Genomic DNA, 19899 nt, shown 5'->3' with positions numbered 1-19899 from the left:
CCAGGGTGGGTGTAGCACTCACACCCATAATCCCAGCATTGGAATATGAATTAATCACAAACTCTAGAAGCCCACCCCATGACTGCATGAGGCTTTGGGGAGACATCTAGACACAAGCCATAACAGGAGGGCTACACTAGCACTGAATCTGGGGCCTCAGGGCGCAGCACAAGCAGCCTCATTAGCCCCTCCAGCTGGGCTGGCAGGAGATCTCTCAATGGGAGGAGGGAAGTCCAGTTGAGGCCACCTCTGCAGATTACAGAGCCTCAAAGCCCAGAGGGCTCATTATAACAAGCTGTCATCGCCACAGTGCTAAGAGGGGTTTTAATATTTCAGCAATGGGCGTGCTTGGCACTGCTAATCCTAGTCTTGGACATACAAGCCACTTCCTTCAAAACCACACTGCAAGATGCCTTCCAGTCATGCATCTCACAAGCTGCACAGACAGGGGGAGAAAGCTGAGCCCCAGGAAGCCCCCACTCCCCAAGATGAAGCTCAAACACAGTCACCCAATGTAGCTTCACCATGACTGGAAGACAGCCCTGCCCAGCCTTCTGTCTCACCGCTTTCATTTGCCAGCCTGTGCCAGGTGCAGGACCAAGGCCTCTGTGCACGTATTCCGCGGAATGCTCTGTGTCCTCTGCATCAGAGAAAAAGAAATACAGGTCCAGAGAGCACTGAAGCCACCAGGAGTTGTGACTCAAAGCCTGGAGTCTATCAGAGCTGGCTCCGGGTCCCATAGCCCAGATTTCCCCTACTAAGGAAGGCAGATTTGAGGCCATTCCAGGTAAAAGTGACAGAGCTCTGTGAAGCATGTCCACCTGCAGGCATGTGACCAGTGCACCAGGATTATAAAGGACCTCACGGTTACATAGTACCAGTCAGCTTCAGGGAGACTTGGTCTAGAAGTTGTAATAGTTTCAGTTCTGAGAGCTCCTGGCAGGCCCAGGAAACTTGGGGCCTGTAAGAGATCTTCAGGGTCCCTGTTTCAGGGCCCTGATCTGAAACGCACTCCAAGCCTCAAGACACATCTTCCCCAGGTCTCCAGCAACAAACACAGAGACTCTGGTGGAGCCACCCATAACCAGGTGGATGAAGGCACAGTAGTAAACTCTGTCCCAACTGAAAAGCAGTCCACACCCAAAGGTGCTACAGAGGGCCGAGGCTGAGCACCACAGTGGGCTCCGCTTCCTCCCACTTTGTCCCCCAACCTTCCCCATCTCCCCGTGCTTCTAGTCTTCGAGAGTCCCCACACCACCCAGGTGTGGAGCACTTCCTTGCAGGCTTCTCAGGCCACAGAGGGGCTGCTCTTCTTGGGACACTTCCTTTCCCCAGCCCTCACTGTCCTCATTGGAAAAGTAAGGCAATGATATCTGTGTTGCTCAGCAAGTCACAGTGTGCTCGCTGCCCATGAATCAGACCCATCAAGCTCAAGATCTCACTGGACCCACACACTAACCTACCTACAAGACAACAGCTCCCCCAGAAGCTGTCAGCTCGAGGCCAAGTTCCGTGGACAGGTAGCTATTTCCAAGCACTGGGCTACTTGGCCTGTGGGACCAAGTGTTCAAGGACTCCTGACCATGAACTGAGGTGGCCCTAGCTTCCCTTCCTGTGCATCTGGACAGCAGAAATTCTCCCAACGGCCCCAAGACCTCTATATCTCACTTGGCCACCATCTCTCTCAAAGTACAGCAGCACTTTGCTTCTTTCTTTGTGGCTGTGTCTTTTGGATGACCTAGTGTCAGATGGCAGAGGGGCTGGGCAGTCACTGGCTGTGAGGTGGAAGGCACTAGGACCCCTTCTTGGCCCTGACTACCCAGCTGCAAGGTTGATGCATGCCCACACACCCACATGTGTGAGCTCACACACCCGAGTGTTCTGCCATCTGGCAGGTGTGCCTCTAGCCAGATAGAGAAACCAATTTCCTTTCCCCAAAGCTCTGAGTGGCCATGCCCTTCCCTCAGCTCTGCTCCCTAGTTGGGGGCTCCCACCAAGGAACCAACACCCATACCCAGATGGCCATCCTCGTCCTCACACCGCAGCCCCAGCACCACCCCCTCCACCCCGAACCATGCACCTCACAGAAAGGAATGCCATCACTGTGCACCTGGCGGAGGAGAGAGCATTTAATGAAACCCTTAAACCTCATAGCCATCTGGGTATGGTGGTGCAAAATGGAATCCACTCTGGGAGGCTGAAGCAGAAGGATCACAAATTTAAGCCCAGTCTGGGCAACTTGGTGAGATTCTGTCTTGAAAATGGGTTGGGGACATAGCTGAGTATAAAAGCACTGGGTTCAGTCCCAACAAAAATGAAAATGGACATGTGGAAAAGTCAAGGAAGGATTGATTTCCTGCTTTACAGCCAGAACACTGAGCCTTAGCCAAGTCAAACACACAGTCCAAGGCCAGCACCATCAGCATGTAGTGCTAGTGCAGCCCCAAGTGGGTCTAATTCCAAAACCTACATGCTTTGTTTTATCCCAAAAAAAGGTTTGGCTTCCAACCAGAATATTGCTGCTATGGTTCATGTCTAGATGTTTCCTGAAGGCCTCCTGCACTCATAGGTGGGGCTTTTGGGAGGTGACTCAATTGTGAAGCTATGATATTGGATTAGTGCACTGATTAGTCCATGCTGGGAGGGGAAGCCTGGTAGGAGGGGACAGGTCACTGAGGGCATGGCCTGCAAGGGTTTACCTCCCTTCTCATCCCCTGATCTCTCTCTTCTTCCTGTCTGCCCAGCCATGGACTGTTTCTCCTCTGCCATGCCGCCCTGCCTTGATATAGACTGAAACCTCTATAAATTGAACCAAAGTAAAACTCTCCTTTAAATTGTTGGTGTCAGGTATTGTCTCTCAGTGATGAGGAAGTAACTAAGACAACTGCAGAACACAAAAGGAAATCTCTAAAATTCTGTTACCTGAGCCTCACTGGGTATGTAGTCTTTGGTAAAAAACCAAGATATTTAGATATCTGGTGAATAAAACAGATATTTAGATATCTGGCAGATATTTAGGTGAAGAACAACCCCTCATTCCCATCCTGTGTCACTTTGCTCCTTCCCAAGCCATTTTGCAACCATGAGGTCATGATTCCAGAACTGGCCATGAGTGGGTCAGAGGGTTTTTATGGAATTTGTTCTTTTCAATAAGACCATTTGATCAATGTAAGATTAAATGTGATTCAATGAAAAGACATACTTAGAGACTTGCAAATCAAAACAATTTCTGTCCAATTTTTTGACAAACAAAGACATTTTATGGAGCTGCCACACTGTTTTAGAAGGGTCAGGAAAGGATGATCACTCCACAGGCAGTGAGAGAAGTGAAGGCAATCCCAGAAGCACACACACCACCCTCCAACATTCCCACTCCTGCTGGGAAGTGTGGGCTCCTGGCAGGATAGGACAGGTGGTACCAGTGTAGATCCAGCTGTGGAACCAGACACCATGGCATAAGCATGTAACCCATCACTTCAGAGCCTTGCTCTTCAACTAGCAAATGAGATTAACAGCACCTAATCTGCAGGATTGTGGGGAGGGTTCATTGTTTCATCACATACTTACTTATTAAGCACCTACTGCATGACACATATTCTTCCAGACTCTGGAAGTGGTATAGTAAATGAGAGAGAAAAACTCCCTGCTCTCATAGAAGGTTTCGTGTATTTATTTTTTGGTGATATTAGAGATTGAACCCAGAGCCTCACACATGCCACACAAGCACACTACTATTTAGCTACATTCCCAGCTCTTTTTTAATTTTTAAATTTTGAGACAAGGTCTCACTGAGTTGCCCAGGCTGGCCTTGAACCTGCAATCCTCCTGCCTCAGCCTTCCAAGTAGCTGGGGTTACAGACATGCACCAGCTCATAGAATTTATTTTGTAATGTGGGGGGCGGGGGGGTATAGATAATAAATCAGAAATAAATGGGATAATCCAGCTGGTGAAGAAAACTAAACAAAATGAAGAGACTTAGTAGGGTGGAGGGTAAACAGGCCGTTTAAAGCAAGTGTTATGCAAAGTCTTTTCTGTGGAAGGAATATTTAAGTGGAGGCAAAAAGGAACTGACTAGGTAGCCCCATAAAACATCAAACACAAGGCCCAACAGGGTACAAAGTCAGATATATGACAGGCAGAAAAAAGGCCATGGGATTGTGGACGTGGGAGGGAGAGGACAAGGACAGAAGAGCCAGGAAGCTTAGCAGAGACGCCTGGTGCCCAGCCACCAACTGCCAACCTGTGGCCACATTACTGTAGTGACACAGTCAACTAGAAACACACTCGGGAATCCTCTAGAAGGAAGTTGAGTTCTAGACCCTCACACTTGACTTGCAGCAATGACAAAACCTAACAGAGAATTTAGCCTGCACCAGACCTGGCTTTGCCCTCCTTTCCTGCTGAGAAGGAAGATTTATTCTGTGTCCAACCTGTGACCTCCACCACAGCCAGGGGACAGGCCTTTCATGGCATCTTCAAACCTACCCCTGGTGTGACAATCATCCCGTTCCTGCACAGGCGGCAAAGTCCAGAGGCAAAAGCAGAAGGCAGAGGAGTTAGAGGTGGCCATCTAGCCTTCTCATTGGAAGCCACACAGGATGTTGCCTTCATGTAGGTTCAAGGAGTCATCTATAAAAAAAGAAGCAGCTTAGACATCCCAGCTGCCATGGCCAAGAGCAAATCACAGTCATGGTAAAGTGGACAGAAAAGGATATGTGCTAGCCCCAGAAGACAATCTTCCAGCTAGGACTGGCTACATAATTGGTGTGGCCTGGGACAAAATCAAATTGCAGGGCACCTTTTTAAAAAATTATGACATGGTAATGGTTGAAAATAATTCAACATGGTAATTCCAGAGCATTCCACCAGGCAGGAGACTTTTCTGAGGGTAGGCCCTGGGCAGCTGCCCAGGTTGCCCCCACATGAAGCCAGCCTTACCTACAGCTCAAAGAAAAGACCGGGTTTTTAAAATACACCACCAAGACAACAGAAGCCACAGAGAAGTCAGATCTGCTTCCACCCCAGTTCTGCCTTCCAAGAGCTGTGAGCTGAGGGGTGAATGGAGCCCAGCACCCCCAGGCTTCTGCCTCCTAGTCCAGAAAGGCCAGTGCCAGGTCCCAGGGGGCTGCCTTCCTTCCGAGCTTGTGCAAGCTCAAATGAGATAATGAAAGAGGAGCGCTGTGGTGGCAGGTTCTCCACCCAAAGAAGGGATTACTATTATTCACCAAGACCAGCAGAGCTCAGATTTCTGAAGAACATTTATGTTTCTCAGCAATTAAGTCAAATTAACATAATTCAAACAAAACATCTAATTTTAGCTGCATTTAATAATTCCCCCTCAACAGGACAGACACCACTGCCTCATTCTAGGAACAAGTGCTAAAGAGATGCAGGGAGGAAAGAAATCTGTGTCCACATGGGCCTTTCACCGAGGCGGGTTCCATACTGTTTCTATTTTCACAAGCGAAAGAGGGCTAAGGACGCTTCTTCCTGAGCCATGAACTGGCTCGGCTCCTTGTGCTGCCCCTTGGTTACTGTTGCTGAGGACCCAGCCCCCACAGCAGCACTCCAAGACCAAGGCCTGCTGGGGTGGAGTTAGGAGCCCCAGCTCTTTCCATGGAGCAGTCCTAGGCTTCGGGCTGTCTGTGAAACAGAAGTAATCAGAGCTGTGCTGCATGGCTCCCTCAGAGAGTCACTGAAAGATCAGAACAGCAAATGATTACTCTTCTGTGTCTCTGAGTTTAGTGCAAATCACTAGATTCATTCATTCAGCCAGCAGATTCTAGGATGCCAAGCTGACTGAGGCACTGCATCCGTGCACGGTCGAGTGAGGAAAACAAGCTTGGAGCCCAGGGGCTGGCAAGATGCACCCAACCACCTGATCCGGTCTGCTGCCAGTTCTTATATAGCCCACAAGCTAAGAGTGACTTACATTTTTAAATGGTTTGAGGAGAAGAATGAATAACATTTTGTAATGTGTGAAAAATAAAATTCAAATTTAGTGTCTATTAATAAAATTTTATTGGAACATAGCCACTCTCCTTTGTTTGCGTGTTGTCTACAGCTACTCTCCTGGTAGACCGCACAGATGATTGCTGGTGACAGAGACTAAGATATTCACTACCTGGCCCTTCAGGGCAGCAGCCAGCTGATTTTTGTTTAAACTGTTGGTACTATCATGTGTTTCATGGAGCACAGAGTAGCCGTGACCTTGAAATGTGAAGAAGGAAGGATCATTTCTGCTTAATGAAGCCAGGGAAGGCTTCCTAAAAGGGTATTTTTGAGACTTCGATGCTTACTTCTGACCCTTGGCCTGTTTCCCTGCCTATAGAAACAGCAGGTCGTACAGGACACCAGGATTCACTTCCCTGTGTTGTCCTGCACCACTGCTCATGCCCCGATGCCCACATGGGAATAGGCCACGTGTCCACAGCAGGTCAGGACCCCTGCACACAGGTCTCACACATGTCCTGAATTGCACACAGCACCCAAAGGACACTAATTAGGGTGCTGGAACAAGGACCAGCTCAGAAGAGCCCATTAGGGTGCGCTTCCTGTCCAGAGTCTCAGAGAGGGCTTGGCTTCCGCACCCACAGGCCAGTGCCTCAGCGGCCTCTCCCTCGAAAAGGCACCTGGAGGCTCCTGAATAATTTAGCAGGCTGCGCCAGCAGTGCAGATGAGCACAGCCCATGTCTGCAGGCTCTGCGCTCTGCTGCCTTGTGGAGGTCCGTTCCTATGGGGAACCTAATAACACAGTCCCTTCCTCCTCAGGGCACCTGGCTCCATGCTGGACCCAAAGCATCTGCTGGCGAGAGCTGGAACTTCCCACTGTTTGCAGGAGAGTGGGGCTGCAGACCTGGTTCTCTTGCCTGCTCAGCCACCAAAAATAGCTGTGTGACCTGGACCAGCCATCTCCTCTCTTCACGCTGCAGTTCCCTATGAAGGAGATGGGCTGTGAGAGCTCCCAGGTCTCCTCCAAGATGCTATGCCTAGCTGGGCACAGGGGCACAGCCTGGAGTCTCAGCTCCTCAGGAAGCTGAGACAGGATGATTACCTGTGCCAGGAATTTGAAGCCACTCTGCAACACTGCAAGACTGCATCTCAAAATAAAAATTTAAAAGTCTATCTTAATTAAAAAACAAGAACAACAAGATGCTTTGTCACCTAGTCTAGTCCAGGTCTTTCATTCTACAGGTGAGAAAAGAAAGGCCCAGAAAGATGAAGTGATCTTCCCAAGGTCACTCAGCTGCTGCCCAGGGGACACAGTCAGGACATGCAGCATCTCTGGTTTCCAACTGGTTCCCCTCACTGTACATTTGCACCTTGGCCATGTCCTCTCTGTACCTGGCACTGTCTACATATCCACATCTATTATCTGTTTCCATCTCCTCAGCCCTGTCAGGGATGTTGGAGCTTTTGTGGGGAACATGCACCCTTCTCTCCTGGGGGGTCTGGAAGAGAACATGTGTAGGGACAGCATTTTATCTCAGCCAAGAGAACCAATACCCAGGGCTCCTAGCAAGCTCCAGGATCCCTGTCAGGTGCTTTCACAGAGGATGTGCTCAGTCCCTTCTGCCCCAGCTCCCCCTCTGGGGCACTTTGTCTCTCATCCTGTTTACCCCTTGCACCTAGAAGCAAGGAGGCAAAGACTTGAAAAGCAGCAGCTGCGAGGAGCCTCTGTTCTTGGCCTGCTGACCTCGGGCAAATTGCCGGCCCTTCTCAAGGCTGCAAGGTCCCTGCCTATGAAGCGGCTGTCCCCATGCACAGCCTGGGCAGAGAGGAACAAGTGGGCTTCTGGGGCCATCCTGTTCTGCGGGTCCTTTGCCACCCCTCTCCAGCTGTGGAGAGAATGGCAGCCACTACCAATGGGCCTGGAAGCCAGGGGCAGGAGCGCAAGCCACAATACCCTGCATGGGTTCTTATTCTTTATGAACCTAGACCCTACAGGGAGGCATCCAAGGCTCCTAGCTCTGCCACTTGCCAGCCCTGAGATGCACACCCCCACCTGGGACAGGCCTTGTGCCACCTGCCTGCACAGACTGCAGCACAGACTGCACTGACTGCCCTGGAGCCCCCAGCCCTGGGTACCACAGGCCCTTGCCCACATGGGATACATCACTTTTCTGGGGCCCCTGGAGGTCTGCATGTGGGAAAAAACTCTAGTTCAAGGTCAGCCCTTTCTGGGCTTCTCCATCCTTCCATGTCTGCCAAGTGGCTTCTGGAGAAAACAGGAAAAGCTTATGGCACACAGGGTTTCCAGAAGAACCAGGGAGCGCTGCACACCAGGGTGTACAGCCAGTCCTGGGGTGAGTGGCTGAAAGAAAACAGAACTTGGGTTTGGGCTGAACTGCGCCTGTTTCCCCTGAAAATGCCACCTCCTTGGCAGCTGAGGTAGTGAAGGAGCTGGTATTTGCCGGGAAGATCAAATTCACCCCATGGTATGCATGCCAAGTGTCCCCAAGGCCCGCACGTTACAGGTGTGGTCCCCAGGCAGCACTATGGGGAAGTGGGGCCTGTGGGAGTCCACTGGGGCCTCCCTGAGGGGAAGGTGGGGACCCTGGCCCACCTAGCCTGTGCAAGGAACTCTGCCATGTGCTCCCCGCCATCACCACACGGCACCCCCACCAGAGGTGCAGGTAGTGTACCCCTTGTCTTGGCCTGGAACCTCCAAAACTGAGAGTTTCAGTAACTATTTCCTCTTTATAAGTTGATCACCTCTGCCATGTCATTACAGTCATGCAAAGCTGACTAATACAATCTCTAAAAGTCAAGCTACTAAACAGCCAGGCCTGCCTGTTATATTGCCTCACCAAGTCTGTAGGGGTGCCAGTGCCTCATGAAGTCAGGGGCTCCCTCCTTTTATGACCTTGATGGGAATGCAGCAGCAGCTAGGATAGATCTAGTCCCCTGGCCTGGAAATCGCAGGCACTCTGCTTCCCATAGGCCACGTCCATGAGCAGGTATGCTACCCTCTGGAGGCCACTGTCTGTCACAAACACAGAAGACACCAGGAAGAGCAGGGGCCACCTTCATAAACACACAAAGGGCCGGCTCTGTCCCCGAGCACAGGGGTAGCCTTCTCCACCCAGGAGGAGCTGGGTGCCTTGGCACACGCCGTCCTCCCCCACAGCTGCCCACAGTAGCATCCACATGTGCAGATGGGGCACTGGGTAGGGCAGAGAAGAAATGAGCGACCAGAGCCCAGTAGGGCAGGGCCTTACCATTCTGTTGGCACCCATATGGCAGTCTGGAACCTTCTATAGCTGGACCATGGTGACGCAGGACAGTCTTACCCTCCTCCCGTCCTGTCAACAGCCCCTTGGGCCAGAGGAAGTGAGCCGCACAGCAGCCTTTTTGCCCACAGCCCTGTCATTCACCCACTTTCAGATGAAAACAGGTGCCCCGAAAGAGGCTTAAAAGCCCTCAAAGCTAACTCCTTACATTAGAGGTAGGGAAAATGAGACTCAGCAAAGCATCCAAAGTCACACAGAAGACTCCAGCTCTCCTATCCCATGCTAGCTCTTCCCATCCAGTGAAGTGCACAGTGAGTACTCACAGGACTGGGAGAGGGGGTGGCAGGCAGAGAGGCTCCAGGCTCAGACTGTACTGAGGCTTGATTAATCGAGACACCAGGCAATGGTCCGTGTGATTTCCTGCCCATCATTTCCTGTCATCTGGAGTGCTTCATTACAGGTGCCCTGAGCATTAGGCAGTGCCACTCTTGGGCCAACCTCATTAGCAGAGTGGGAAGGGGTCCTGGTCCCATGCCACTCGGCCTCTTCGTGGCAGGCACCACACCCAGAACACCACTGATCACACTCAGGAGGCTTCAGTGAGGTGACTCTGGTCCTAAAAGACAGGCAGAAAGCAGGCTGGGGTCCATCGGGCCCAGATGTGGGAGCTGCTGGGTCAAGAGCACACAGGCCTAGGGGCTCAGGAGGTGGTGAGGAGGGCATGAACATCCCCCTGAGACATGGCAGGGAGCTGTGACTTCAACGTGAAGACAGAAGGAATCGAGGGTGGAGTGAAGTAACAATTCTCAATTTTGTGTGGGAAAAAAAGTGACTCTAAGCTGGACATGGTGACACACACCTGTAACGTAGCTCCTGGAGGCTAAGGCAGGAGGCTCAAAAGTTCAAGCCCAACCTGGGCAATTTTACTGACATAGTGAGGCCCTGTCTCAAAATTTTCAGAGAGCTGAAGATACAGCTTAGTGCAAAGGCCATGGGCTCAATCCTCCCACAGAGTGACTCGGCTGCAAGACAGGGCCTGCTGGAAGGTCACAGGGTAGACTCCTTGGGAGGCCACTTGAGGACCAGCACAGGCAAGCACAAGGGGGAGAGGTGGGCATCTGTGGCGTGATCTGAACACACTGACAATGGTGGCTGTTCCCTCAGCACTGGTTCATGAGGAGTGCTGGCCTCCAGACACTGCTATTGAATCCTGCGTGGAGCAATACCCATGTCTGGGTTTACAGTGCTAAGATTCAGGGCTGGGGTACAGCTCAGTGGCACAGCACTCACTGGCAGGAGTGAGCCCCCCCCCATTTCCATCAAATACAAACACAGGCCTACAGTTCACCCACAAACAGGTCTGTTCGGGAAGGAAGTCAAAGCACATGGCATGTATGGCAAGCAAGAAGACGTTTTTTAAAAAGCCAACTGACGCTGGTTTCTCTCCCTACTGCAGACAGTGAAGGGCACTTCCTGAAGAAATCTGCAGGAACACCATGGCTCCCAGACCTTGCCAGCATCAGCAGGTGTGTACTGGACACCTTCCAGGGTTTGTCCCAGTCAACTCCACCACGGGACACTGGTGGGCTGCGTGCGCCCATGCCTGTCCCTGTGCAAGGCCTCACAGGCTGGACAATCTGGGAAAGGTTCCACCTGCAAGCACAGTGTAACCTCAATCAGTGAGAGTTTTTGCTCATTTCCAGAGTGCTGCTGACAGTGGAGACCAGCGCAGTTCCTGCAAATGACACTAAAGTGAACTCTCCATGCCAAAGAAGAATGTGCTGTCTCCTGTAAATGGCAAAGCTACCATGCAGATATTTCAGACTTTGGAGTTTTTCTCGCTTGGGCTGGTTCTGATTATTCACTTTAATTGGAGTTTGAGTGCAGGTTCACATGTCTCCAAAGTCTTTCCTAGTTTGTTTAAGAACTGGCACCAAGGCTAGGTGAGTAGCACCAGCCTTGGCCCTCAGCTCAAAGGCCATTTCTGGAAAGGCCTGCTTTATTTCCAGAGCAACTGGAAACCACTGGAGGCCTGCAGGAAGAGTGTCCAGCTTGATTTGCATTTTTGGAAGATGGCTCTGGCTGCAGAGTACAGTATTAGGCCCAACACACGTTTTCAAGTTGGTTTACAATGGACGGCTTCACATGCCAAGACCCAGGCGCCCAGACTCTTTAGGACCACACTCCAGCTCCTTTTGAGCCAGGACATTCTGTTACCCACTTGGCTCTCGTCCATATCACCTTGGAATTCTTACTTGGGATGTGATGTCACTTACAAGTTCCAGATTTCATGTCCAAAAAACACGTGGGCCCAGGGAGCCTGCCTACTTCTTGACAACCAGGGCAACGTCTGTCTTTTATGTTTCTTTCTGTATATCATTAATGTGTGTTGTTTATTTTTTAAAATGTATATGAGTACAGAAGAGAATTAAGAGGACTTAATCATTCGGAAACACACATCAACAGTGACCAATGTGAATGTTTTTCCATTAGTTACATGTGTGCCCACTCACAGTGTATATAGGGTATATTGTGCCTACCTGAAGTTAATGTGGCATCAAAAGCATATTTCTATTTTTATTAAAAGTATATTCAGTTGTCTTGTGTGTAGTACTAGGACTCGAACCAGAGCTATCCTCCAGCCCTTTTTATTTTCTATTTTGAGGCAAGGTCTCTCTAAATTGCTCAGGCTGAGCTTAAACTTGCAATCAGGTGTGCAGCACTGTACACAGCTGAAAATATGTTCTTCAGCACACAGAGTTAGATATGGTGGCATATGCCTGCACCCCAACTACCTGAGGGTGAGACAAAAGGATTGCTTGGGCCTAGGAGCTTGAGGCCAGTCTGGACAACACAGTAAGATCCTGCTTTTTTAAGAACCAAATCCTTTGAGCATTGTTTTAGAGAACTCATAACATGTTCCCACATGTCTAAGTCCCTTCTCTACAAGTAAGTGAGTCACACACCTCTGGTCCACCTCAGGTGGGGTGGGCTTGCTCACTGCAGGTGTGCATGGTTCCTTGGGGCTGTGATGCTGTGGGTGGCAAGTGCCTGGCTTCAGCCACTGCCAGGGTCCAACTCAGAGGGTGAGACAGGCCACTCCGCAGTAGCGAGCCCTGTCCTTCTCCACAGTAGCAAGTGGTTCTGATACCAGCACAAGGCCCAGGCCACAGGGGACCATGTCTCACTTCCCCCTGTGCCCACTGCCTCACCTCAAGGGTCTGGGTGAAAGAACTCTTGCATTTCAAGAGCTATGGTTGTGCCAAGTCTGTCATGAGGTGCCTCCTCCCCTCCTCTCCACTCCCCAGTGCACGTGTAGCACCATCCTGGGCTCTGGTCCACTGCGCCTGCTTGTCTCTGGTGCACTCATCTCCACCACTTGGAGACTGTGCACAGCTCTAGCCTTCTCCCAGAGAGCAGCAGAACAGTGGGCATCCAGCAGGCACACAGGAGAGCTCCTGGAGCACTGCTGGGCTTCCTCAACTTCTGCTCCCCTTGAGCCTCCCACATCACGCCCAGGGAGGTTCCTGGCCAGCACTTCCAATAGCCCCGGGGCCTTGGCTGTCCAGATTCATCTACATATCCAGTGTAAAAACACACTAGTCATGGTGGTGCACATCTGTAATCTCAGCACTCTGGGATGCTGGGCCAGCAGGATTATAAATTCAAGCCCAGCACGGACAATTCAGTGAGACAGTAGTGAGATTCTGACTCAAAATGAAAAGCAACAAAAAAAGGTCTGGTGTTACAATGCAGGGTGAAGACTGTGGGCTCAATCCACAGTAGCACAGAATAGAAAAGATAGATTGCAGAAACACTGTTTTTCAGTACTTACAAGCAGAAACCTATTAGAAAATGATTATATGAGAAGATGTTTACTATATGGTAGACAAAGAACTCTCTAAAACAGAAAGGTAAAGATATTAATAACCATTTTGTGAGACAAACTAGCCAGAAAGGAAGCAGTCACTCCTAGATCTCAGTCATCAGCCATTCTCTACTACAGGCTCTCATGCTGACTGAGGAACCCAGAATCCCCAGTTGTCAAGTAGGCTGTCCCTGAAACATGTGAAGGAGACATGGGGACTCTCGCTCCAGGGGCAGTTTGAGGCTGGTGGTCCCATGCCAAGCTCTCCAACCTCTGCCTCAGGTTAAGAAGTAACTGTCCCTGGTAGTTGTCCCCCTTATCTTCTGACCCCCACTTATTTGTAAGCCCTTAGCTCCAAGGAAGGAAACCCATCTTCAGTTTGACTCCCCTCAGTGCCTACTATAGCTTTGGCCACCCAAGGGTTGTAGTCCATACCAGGAGGGTACCCTTGCCCAGTGGTCTGTGAGCAAGCTTAGCATCAGGGGAATCTGGGTTTGAGCCTGGCACTGGGGTTACCAAACTACCAGAGGACATGGCAAGGATAATGCATGTTGTACACATGGAAGACTTATGGACTCCATAAATGCAGTTGCTGCCTTTAATAAACATAGGGGGCTGTCTTGCAGCTGTAGCTCCCAGCGATTCTCTAACATGGAGGAGAAAGCCACTGCAAATGTGTAATCACCTCAGCAAAAACAGAGAAACTGTCTTGGAGGAGAAACATCCATTCACAGTGAAAGCAAATGATTTTTTAAAAGTTTAAAATAAAACTGGCTGGCCATTAAATCTTCTCTGCTTTTGCTGAGTGTCTATAATGTAAGTTTTCCTTTCTTGGGCACTGTGGTGTACTTTGTGTTTCCAAGATCCAGGGCCTCTTGTAGATACATCTGGTGTAGTCGTAACACCACACATCTCGTCCTCTGTGACAGCCCCCACCCCAGATTTATTGGCCATGGCTCTAACAGTGATCGAATTTTCAGAACAATTAGGAGCCACACTTATGTTTCCCTTTGATATACAGCCACAAATGCCATCTGGAACCTTAATAAAGCTTGAAAATATCCAAGCCCATGTTATAGTTATAGACCAGACTCACAGATGACTGAGTAAGCCTGTGATAATAAATTGTGTCTGAATAGAAACTTCATTTCTTTCCGGAAAGTGAAATGAAGATATGATTTAAAACATCCTGATTTCATTTACCAGCACTGATATAATAATATGCTGGTCTCCTAGATGAACATGAGATCTCACACAACCCGTAGACAGCCAGGCCTGTGCTGGGAATTGGATTTACTAGAAAGAACTATTTAATGAACAAGCATTGCGCCAGTCAGTTTTCCTGTCTTATCTGAGATTATTACCTTATAAAGAGGAAAGTTTCACTCTGGCTCACAGTTGTGGAGGTGTCAGTGCACAGTGCATTAGCCCACTGCTCTGAGCCTGTGGTGAGGAGCACAGCATGGCAGGAAGCATGTAGTGGAGGAAGCTGCACACCTCATGTCTGGGAAGTGAAAGAGAAAAAGCAGGGGCACTATCCCCAGGCCCTTAAGACATGTTCTGCTGACCTAAAGACCTCCTGCTAGGCCCTGGTTATCAAAGGTTCCACCACTATGAGGTTGATCACAGCTTGGAGACCAATTTTCTAACACATGGGTCTCTGGGGGACATTTCAGATCTCAGCTATAGCAATCTTTATGTTATTAACTATGATCTCTAGTATGTAAAATTATTAGATGTTAATTAAAAGAAATAAAGTAAAAAGCCTGTCATATTGAGAGGACAAAAGCAGAGTTGGAGAGCAAGCAGCCTGTAGTGCTGGGAGCAGGAGAAGCAGAGGCCTAGCTTGGCCTCCCCTTCTCAAGAAGGCTGTACCCTCCAGCCTCGGAATTCCAGCCACTGCCCTCTACTGTGAGGGTAGCTGTGAGAAGCATATGAAGTGTAAGTTGTAGAGGGATGGACATACTGATGCATGATGTCCTCCCCGCCCACAGGCCTGGTTTGTTCAAGGCTGGGAAATGACAGGGGGTCTAGGCAGCAACTCCCGCCCACCTGTAGCAGGATGGAGCTGGGTTGTCAAACAGACAGGAGGCAGCTCGAAAGCTCCATCTTCCCCACGCTCAGTGCCTCCCAGAGCTTTCGAGGGCAAGACCTCTTCCTTTTATCTGAAGCTCTCTGCACCAACACAGGAAGAAAAGCCAAAGCTTTGGTATGTTTTAGAGCAGAGGTGCTGAACCTATGGTACTCATGCTGTAGCCGGGTATTATCACCGGAAGCTCTAAAAGGTTCGCCATCATTGTTTTAGAGGCTTGCAATAAACTAATGCTCTTAATAATTCATACATAGCAAAATATAATTATGCAATTCAAAAGCCAAAGACTTTATCTACAAATATCAATTTATACTGCAACATAGAGTAGCGAAATGGCTCAGCAACTGCCCCAGTGCACAGTTACTGAACAGTGTTAATGAGTATCATTCCCTTCCCATCCTGTGCACTGGCTCTTGAATCAAATGTATGAGCCCCCTTAGAGATAAGAGAAGTTTGACTTTGAGACCTTCTGCTAATGGGAGTCCTGATTAGCTTCCTACCCTCCTTCCTGCTCTACTACATGCTCCCACCCCATCCTTTGATCCAAAAACTTCCGTAGTGATCTTCATCGCAGGCAGATTTCTCCATCTTCTCTGTGGTTCCAATCACTGGATCCATCGAAGACAACTCCAGAGTCCACAAGCAGCGCCCCCTTGAGCCGCATACAGGAAGAGAAGGGCCGACCGCGCCTCAGTGTGTACCACACAGATTCAACAGACCAATGGAGCTGCCTGCTCAGCACAGCGGCAGAGGCTGTGTTCCATTCTAGAGCTCTCTTCTTTTTTGCTTCCTGCACTTTTCCTCCACCCCTCCTTATGATTTTGGCTTCTTGGGGCCCTGTGTAAACACCACTGTTGTTCCAAACTACTAAAACCAATTGACACTCAGTGCAGTGAGGACCCTGCAAGGAACTAACTGTATGCTTGGTGGTGGAATTCATTGAAGCAAAAGATTAAATAGTTCTACTGCTTGCCTACAAATTACTACTGCTTTGCAAGTGATTAGAAAGGAAAGGAACATCAGGTTTCCTACAATGTCCCCAGAAGACAATAGCCATGTATGTTAACCTGGACACCTGCTTGCAACCAAGACAATACCTAGGTGGCAGAAAGAAATATTAACTAGTTCATTCATTCAGCCATTCATTCCACTAACATCCACCGCATACTCTCCCATGCCAAGTATTTAGAGAGGTGTTGGAGTCGCAGCAGGAATGTGATGCTATCTTTTCCTTCATCAACATCATGGGATAAAGCAGGTGGCCAAATGAGGGACAAGGAGAGCCCAGGGAAGGCTATCTGAGCGCAGCTGCGGAGGTAGCCGGCTGAGTATAATCTGGTCAGCTCCCTTCTCTCCCTTTCTGTCTTCCCCATGCCTTCACCCGCTGCTCTTCCCTTAGATTCAGCCCTTCATCCATCCCTGCCCCACTTTTTCTCCAACCTCTCCGTCCTCTTCTCTCCTAACCCTGAGCTCTGGGCAAATGAAAAAACCACATTTCACACACATTTTATGCCTGAGGCTTCCTCACTCCTAGAAAGCTGTCATTCTTAATGCAAATGCCTGCTTAAAGCATATTTTGTGATTTCTTTCTTTCCAGTGCAACCTGCAGCAGCAGGGGGACTCATCAGTAAATGTCATAAATGCTGGATTTTATTAAGACAAAAACAACATGCTGCAGCAAAGATCTGCAAGCTCCTGACAAGGACGCACACTGCATTCAGAGGCTGAATGAAGCCCCTAAGAAGGAGGCACCTCCAGAACCCTAGAGTGCCAGCTCAGCTCCTGGTGTCGAGGTGGCTTCTATCTGTGTCAGGTAGTGCGTCACAACATCAGCCTCCTCCACCCCCATGCGCCCCTCGGCAGGCATCTTCCCACACAGCACCATCAACTGTAAAAACTGCAGCCACTGGCGAAGTCACAACACAATCATCTCCATGAACGGGGGTGCGGTTCTGCTCAGTCAGCCCCAGTTAAGTCAGTTACCCACAGGACAGATACCTTTCCTTCTAGTAAATCCAGAATACTCTTGGCTCTGCTATCTATACAGTTCTGTGAATTGCCAGATCGCTGTAATAAAATGTTCATTTGCATGTGGGAAGTTCTTTCTTGGTGCTGATAAAAGAAAAGGAGGATGGTTCCACAGCCTCCCTGCTGTCTGTGTAATCAACTGTAAAGTCCTCAGCTGCTTCACCATAATATACCTTGCCTTGAAAAATTACTTCATGGGTGAAAATGCATTTTAGTAAGATTTCACCTTATATGAACCTTTAAGCTAGTCCCCAACCCTCTGCTTCAGCAGTCTCTACATGAACTTTCTCCGATTCTCCTTTGGGGCCAGGGGTATAGCTCAGTGGCACAGCACTTGCTTAGCATGCACAAGGCCCTGAGCTGGATCCCAAGTAACACACACACACACACACACACACACACACACAGGGAGAGAAGAAATGAAATAAACATATAAAATGTCCCTTTCTGCACTGTCCTGCCTCCTTCACCTTTCCCTCCAGAGCTTTCTACCTTTGTGGTTTTATATTTGCCTATAAACATTAACTCTATTCTCTGATATGGCTACCAAGGCCATCCCAATAGCTTAGAGAATTCACAATCATTATGAAATACAAATGAAGCATCACTATATCCCATAGCATTTTCCCACATATTCAGAGAATCAGCCCTAAGAGTTCAGGCCATTGCTATCACTTTGGATTAGCCTTTCTTTATTGTTGTATCACTCATAGACTCAGGATACTGCATGAAATAATAAGAATCTGTATGGAAGATTTCTGCCTGCTTACTGACGCAGTATGCTGTGACCAGCTAGTAAGGTAAAGCAACACAATTCAGGGTGAAGGGAATACAAAACCATCCATCGAGCACTTAAAGATGGAAATAAAGTGTACCAGCAATACAAAGATTAAGACCAAGAGAAGTAAAAACACATTAAAATTTCTACTTTTCTATGTGTGCATTACATAGTCACAATTCAGAATTATATCATGGAGAGTTTCACAGACCAGAGAGGAATCAAAGGAGAGAAAAAGAGAGAGCTTTGTTTGGACTATTGCTCAAAAAATTACCTACAGTATCGGGAGCATCAAAGAGGAAGCTCGAGAGCAAGAAGTGGGATAAGAACACTGAGTGAGCAGTTCTGGAGAGGACTGCCTTGGCTCCAAAGGCAGGCGCAGGAATGGAAACAGAGCACTGCTTCCCAACGAGAAGTTTGCACAGCTGCCAAGAAAAGTGGGTGAGCACCCACCACACATAACCAGGCTTCTCTTGCCTGACTCACGGACGGGCCCTGGTGGTTCAGACCCTAGCAGGGGGACCCAATGGGATTCTTTCTGCAAGTGGCACCAACCCAAATTCTGATTCACCGTGAGTTTGGGGAAGGCCTCTTTTCAGTCTTGCTAAAGGGGACGTGCCATTGCGAGACTACTACTACACACAGGACAGCAACCGTCAACGGAGGAGGGCTTGTTGACTTTTGGAAGCACAGGAGAGCCTAAAGTGTTGCTCAATTCTGTTAAGTTCAGAGAACATCTATTCCCTGGGGCCTCATCTCCAGGGAAAGCCCGAGGCTGGTCTCACCTGCCTCTTGGTAAGAGAAGTGGGACCCAGAGACAGACTGTTCCCCACACTGCTGTCAACCATGGGCCCTATGTGCCTTTCTCAGAATGAGACAATTTCAGGGGAAAAAGTTTCCCCTCAACCAAGGCCGGTGCCTCTGACCCGGAGCCTGCCCTTTGCTGGCCTGCACACAGACCCCACACCAACTTCCCCAGGTCGTGAGGGCCTTCTGATGTGCTGCGTCCAGCTCCACCTGGACTCCTCGAATTCCACCCCAGGCTGCGGCTCTGGGGGCTGTGAGTCTCCACTGCTTCGCCTGGCATTGTCCCTCTCCTTTCACGGGGACGTCTGTAACTCAACGGGGCCTCCAGGGCAAGGCAGTTCTACAAATGCCCTGACCGGGGACAAGAAGGCCCAGACCAGAAGGTCAGGGAAAAGCACCACGTTAGGGTCCGGGTCACGGTGGGCACAACGTGTCCGGGCGCCCTCCCCAGGGCAGCCGGGGCACTCGCCCGGCACCAAGCAGTTTCAGTTTCTGGCCAGGCCTAGGGGGCCACGCGGGAGAGTCGGGCCTGGCTCCCGGAGAGGTCCCCTCCCGCTGCCCGGGCTGCTTTGGGCGCCTTCACACGAGACGCTGCCCGGGGCGCGGGGCGGGGAGGGCTCCTGGGCAGGGCGGGCAGGACTGGCAGGGCGGACAGGGCAGGGAGGCGGTGCCCGGGTGGGCAGGGAGGCGGTGCCCGGGTGAGCAGCGAGCCGCTTCTAGTCGGTGGCGCTGTCCGCGGTGCTGAAACGCCCTCCCGCCGCCCGTGCCCCTCACCTTCTTCTTGCGGTCGCGGGAGCGGTTTCTGCGCTTCCTGTTGGACTCCTCCTTCTCCTTCTGCTCCTGCAGGGCCTGCGCCTCGATGTCTTTGATTTTCTTCAGTTGCTTGGCCGCCTGAGCCATGGCAGCCCGCGCCCCGCCTCCGGCCTCGCCGCCGGCGACCCCTGCCGAGGAGGAGCGGCGTCCGCCGCAGCCGCTGCCTCCGGCCGGCCGCTCGGCTGTGCTCGGCTGCGCTCGGCTTCGCCCGGCCTGGGCGCGGGGCCCGGATGCGCTCGCCGTGGCCGGCGCTGTTCCGCGCTGGGACGCTCTCCGGCT

At 50.3% G+C, this 19899-nt stretch overlaps 1 protein-coding gene across 4 annotated transcripts in view; it reads right to left on the bottom strand.

The window, feature by feature from the left end:
• The window catches only part of Ank1 (ankyrin 1, erythrocytic), a 188619-nt gene extending 168830 nt beyond the window's left edge, over positions 1–19789 (bottom strand). For all 4 annotated transcript variants that reach the window (XR_001232062.1, XM_013507729.1, XM_013507730.1 and 1 more), the window contains exon 1: positions 19582–19789. Coding sequence is in view for 3 of the 4 variants with exons in the window: in XM_013507729.1 (XP_013363183.1) it covers positions 19582–19707 (126 nt within the window). In the remaining variant the exon portion in view is untranslated. The remainder of the gene's footprint in view (positions 1–19581) is intronic.
• Positions 19790–19899: the final 110 nt, after the last annotated feature.

Source organism: Chinchilla lanigera, unplaced genomic scaffold (genome assembly GCF_000276665.1).
Source record: "Chinchilla lanigera isolate Chin_1 unplaced genomic scaffold, ChiLan1.0 scaffold00135, whole genome shotgun sequence".
Classification (NCBI taxonomy): Eukaryota; Metazoa; Chordata; class Mammalia; order Rodentia; family Chinchillidae; genus Chinchilla; species Chinchilla lanigera.
Note: the sequence above shows the minus strand (reverse complement) of the source record. Positions and strands in the feature narration are given on the sequence as shown.